We start from the raw sequence: 5,060 nt of genomic DNA, 5'->3' as shown, positions 1-5,060 counted from the left end.
GTGACCTAAAGAGGAAAATGTCACAACAGTGAGAGTGAACACCTTGTATGATACAATTATTGTCCTGTGGGTCAGGATTGACCTGTGGCTCCTCACCACGCTGGGATCCAACGCATGCCACATCTGCAAGAATTCACAGGGTTACCGTGCTTGCCTCTGTGGAAGTGGGTCAAGCTGATGGTATCTAATGTTCTCTCTGGTCCTTCTGATCATGCTGCTGGGTCCAGAAGGACACAAAGTTCACACTCAGCTTCTACACTTCCCCACTTCAGGTACCTGAAAGCTTGGTCCCTTCAAAGGCACTTTTAATGATCTGGTGGCTTGGGGTGCCAAGTTATTCTTCCTGCGGCTTTTGAACACAACAGGAACAATTTTCCTATGTAAAGAAGAGGCAGGAAAATCTCCGAGGTCATCTTTCACAAACATCTATTTTATTCTCAGAGGAGGAGTCTGATTATGACCCTGGGTAGGCAGAAGGGCTTCTGTCTCTACCAGCTTTGCACAGGCTTTCAGCCCCTGCTCTAATGGTGATCCCAGAGGCCATCTGGGATTTCATCATTTGCTTTCNTCCTACCTGGCTGGACTTGGGGCGCTGAGTGAAGCATGCTGAACCCGNAACATGATGCCTTTCCACAAGTTTCCCTTTTGCAGGTCCGTGTCTATACATGGGTCCGTTCCAATACTATAACTGTAGAATCCTAGCATCTGGCATCCTCTGGTGATCTTCTAAAAGGCAACAGCACACGTGAGAGGGACTCTGAGAACCTCAGCTGCACAAGGCATCTCTCCAGCTGTGGTTACCCTGTTTCACACTGTTCCCCCAAGTTGCCTCCTCATGTCTGAACCTCTTACCAGCATCTCCAGGCTACCACCACATACCACCCTCTCCTCCCTCAGCATCTCCTCCTCCTCCTTCTCCCACTTCCTCCCCCTAGCATGGTCAGTTCTCCTCCTTGTTCAACGTGCAGGGTACATACGGGAGATACCTTCTGGGATGCTAGACCTATTGGCAGGTTCCATTTAACAATCATCTCACGGTGTCTAGACCTAGCTTCCCCACATATACATAAGTATAATCTGCCAGTTGACAGAGATATGAGTAACATAGATACATGCATATACAGAAACNTACCTGGGCCGTGCCGGATGCTTGTTCTCCTGACACCCTTTCTGTGTCTTATTTTTGGGGGGAGACTCTGTTCTGCCCCACGTGAGATGTCTTTTTTGATGGGATACAGCAACAGAGCTTCCTCATCGCATTTCCTATCTTCCTTGTCCACCCCCTGATGCCTCTGGGCCAGCCCCTGCTGCGGACAGGCTTATCTGCTGCTGAGGCTGTGGTGTGGCCTTCTGTACTCTCATCGCTGCTGTCTGGTTGAATTCTGCAAAACACTGAGTAAATGCAGGGTACACTCCTAGTACGGGTGTGTGTGAGGTCTGTTGTGGGTGTTGTGTGGAGTGGCCTGCCGAGAACACCGGGCCAACTGACTCCTCTGTCTCTTTTTCTACTAGTACTCTTGCCGCAGACAGACACTTGCCTATTGGTGGATGACCAGAGACATGTGGGTTTAGTCTCTCTCCTCCGAAGTCTGAGATGGAGAGTAGCAGTACCAACAAGGGAAGGGAATGGGGTCACCAATGGATACACGGGCCGAGCCCGGGTTGGCCTGTCACATTGCCTAAGAATCTGTTTTTTCAGTAGACAATAAGACGCCATGGTTTGGTTGAATTTTCTCTGACGTAACGAATCTTCAATGTCTTGAGCTTGGAACCCAATATGTCCCATTGCTTTTACAATCGCAGGGTCTGGCTTGAGNGGGATCTGTTCTTCACAAGGATCTGGGAATGCCCCTGNGCCTTTTGTGACCCAGGGATGCATCATAATTTCAGCAACAGTGGGCCTAAGTTTGGGGTTGGCCGTCATTAAGAGACTAATCAGGTGTTGCAGCTCTACTGACAGTCTAGAGGGAACAGAATACTTTCTTGCAAAAATTCTCTTTAGCAGCTTTTGTATGCTGGCAGCATCAAACGGGAGCTTTCCAGTCACCATAAAATACAGGACAACTCCAAGAGTCCATACATCGATCTTGGGCCCATCATAGGGTCTGTTAAGGAGCACCTCAGGAGCAGTAAATGGGTAAGTCCCACAGTATAATTTGAGTTTTTGCCCTGGCTTCACTTGGGAGCCAAGTCCAAAATCAATGATCTTCACTTTCCCATCTTCTTCTACCATAATATTGTCCGGTTTCAGGTCCCTGTGAACTATACCCTGGTTATGGCAGTAGTTCATAGCACTTAAGAGCTGCTTGAATAATTCGCGTGCTTCATCTTCCTGCAGGTAACCAGCTTTTCGGATGTTTTGGTAAAGTGATTTGCCCTCGCACAACTCCATAATGAGGTATACATTCTTCTTGGTTTCAATGACTTGAAGGAGAGAGATGATATTCGGATGATCAGCCATCATCAGTAACTCTACCTCAGACATGAGAGGGTTGCACCAATACTCCCTCTTTCGAATCATTTTGACAGCCACGTGGGTGCCTGTGAGGCGGTGCCGGGCCAGCTTCACCTTGGCAGACCCTCCAACGCCGAGAGTCTCTAGCAACACATATTGAGCATGAAAACTCTCCATGTCAGAGAAAGCGGGATTGGATCTGAGCTTTTCAGACTTCTGTTGACTCCCAGAGCTCAATTGAGGTAACAGAGTTTAAATGCCACCTAAGGGATGGAGGGGGGAGAGAAATAAAGGGAAGAAAGAAAGCTAAGATAAAAATAAAAATAGTGAAAAATAACCAAAACCAAAAACTAAAACCCAACCAAAAATAATAACAGCAGAAACCCAGAAATGCAAAACCACACACAAAGCCAAGAAAATCCAAATTAAAAAACCTAGCTGCAAGTCACTAGGAGAGAGGGGCACAGCTCAGCAACACTAAGGAGAAATATTACTAAGTGAGGAGCCGCAAGTGGTGGCACATGCCTTTAATCCCAGCACTCGGGAGAATTACGCAGGTGGATTTCTATCCTGTCCCAAGGGATTTAGATATTCGTGGGTGCAAGGGGGACCGCAAACCTGGAAGGAGATGGGAGGAAGAGAAAGAAGAGGGGAGACCAAGAAGATGGTGCCTATCAAGGTCTCGTTTATTAGGCTGAGGTGCCTTCTTTTTAAAGCATACATCTCGGGGAATAGGGGAGGGGTCGAGGGAGAATTATACAAAGAACAAAGAAGTGGGCATCTGCTGACATGGGGGCCAAAGTCAAGCGCCAGGCAGCGGGCACTCTGCATCTTATCTCTGGAACATAGATCCTCCTTGACAGCCTTGGGGGTCAGGCCGGGCTCAACGTAACTCATGTCCTTGGATGGCAGGGGAACTCAGGAAGAGATAAGGAAGAGGGGACTATAATTCAACTTTTACAGCCTCAGGTGCCAAGAAGGGAATAGGGAGGAAAGGGGGTGATAACCAGCTCTCAGTACAAGGCCATTTGGCCTGTTAGGGAGATTGTGAAGGGCTCACTTTCTCACAAGATGGTCTCTTGACAGATTTCTGAGGTCGGGGACAGCCTGGTCTACAGAGTGGGTTCCAGGATAGCCAGGGCTATACAGAGAAATACTTTCTTGAAAAACAAACAAACAAAAATGTACAAGGAACTGTATAAATGATCAATATAACAAACTCATCAAAACTTCTAGAATACACAAAGAAGTAAAAAAAAAATCACAGAGAAAAGAGCTCAATGGATAATTGGGAATAATTGGGATAGGGATCTGAAGAGGGTTTTCTCAGAAGACGTGGAATCAGCTGAGTAATGTATATGTATATGTATATGTATATGTATATATATATATACATACACACATAATATATATAATATATATATAATGTGTACATGTATATATAAATATAAATATATATACATATATTTATATAGGGCTGTGAGGGAGATGAAAACTAATACTAGTTTGAGATTTTATCTTATTTTAATCAGTTGGCTAAGGCACCAATGCTGGTGTTGGTGGATGTGGGGGATGGAAACTCTCATGTAAGTTGTCCATGGGAGGATATAAGCTGGTGTGGCCTCTGTATTTATTAGTACAACTCTCATATCTCAGAGAAGAGAAATTTCCTTGTGCAATTATACAGAAACTCACAACTGGTCAAAGACTACAGAGTAAGTGGTAACAAAGTGCTCAAAAACCAGGCTGTCTACATTGTACCCTCTTCCCCTTTCCTTCCTCCCTCTTCCCTCCTTCCTTTCCTCCCTCCAGGGCTCAGGGATGATCACAGAAATAGGGAATAGAGAGTTTGTAAGAACCAGCGATTGGGAAGGACCAGAGCAAAATATTATCTTCTTGACACGACAAGACCAGTGCACTCAAGAATTCACAACAGCTGTGGCCTCCAGCATGAAATCTGCCCAAAATCAAGCATTGCTCCCTGACCAACCCATCCCGGGAACATTGACAGTTGATGACATCCAGAAAAGAGAGTCATTCCTCCTTAGGATGTGGCTCCTGGTAGGTCAACCACACTCCAGTGGATGCCCCCACACTCATGAGCATATGACAGCAGGTTAGTCAAAAAGGACATGAACTTTGTGGGTTATGGGAGTGACTGTGGGGATGGATCTGGGATGAGTGAGGGAAGGGCAGGGGTGACTAGGATCCAGATATATTTTATGGATGTCTGAAATTCTCAAAAAATATTATAACTTTTAAAAACCATAAAAAAAGCTGGGCAGGGGTGTCTCACACCTTTGATCCCAGCTCTTGGGAGGCAGAGGCAGGCAGATTTCTGAGTTTGAGGCCAGCCTGCCCTACACAGTGAGTTCCAGAACAGCCAGGGCTACACAGAGAAACCCTGTCTCAAAAATCAAAACAAAATAAAACCAAACTAAACCAAACCAAACCAAAATAAAACAAAATATAAAGCCCCAAACAAAGCCAAAACTGAAACAACCAAAAATACAATAAATAAGAAAATCTAGAAGAACAAAAGTCAGAAAGCCAAAACTGGCACAAAATTCCACCAAATGTTGTTAAACATAATAAAAACAAAAGA

General features: G+C 45.4%; 1 protein-coding gene across 1 annotated transcript in view; it reads right to left on the bottom strand.

The window, feature by feature from the left end:
• Positions 1-525: 525 nt before the first annotated feature.
• LOC110284189 (sperm motility kinase 3A-like) overlaps positions 526-5,060 on the bottom strand; it is a 47,232-nt gene continuing 42,697 nt past the window's right edge. The window contains exons 2-3 of the mRNA XM_021149878.2: positions 1,133-2,718; positions 526-726 (exon numbers count right to left, since the gene is read on the bottom strand). Of these exons, the coding sequence (XP_021005537.1) occupies positions 1,178-2,632 (1,455 nt within the window). The 5' untranslated portion in view covers positions 2,633-2,718 and the 3' untranslated portion in view covers positions 526-726; positions 1,133-1,177. The remainder of the gene's footprint in view (positions 727-1,132; positions 2,719-5,060) is intronic.

The sequence above is a fragment of the Mus caroli genome, chromosome 17, assembly GCF_900094665.2.
Source record: "Mus caroli chromosome 17, CAROLI_EIJ_v1.1, whole genome shotgun sequence".
Lineage (NCBI taxonomy): Eukaryota > Metazoa > Chordata > Mammalia > Rodentia > Muridae > Mus > Mus caroli.
Note: the sequence above shows the minus strand (reverse complement) of the source record. Positions and strands in the feature narration are given on the sequence as shown.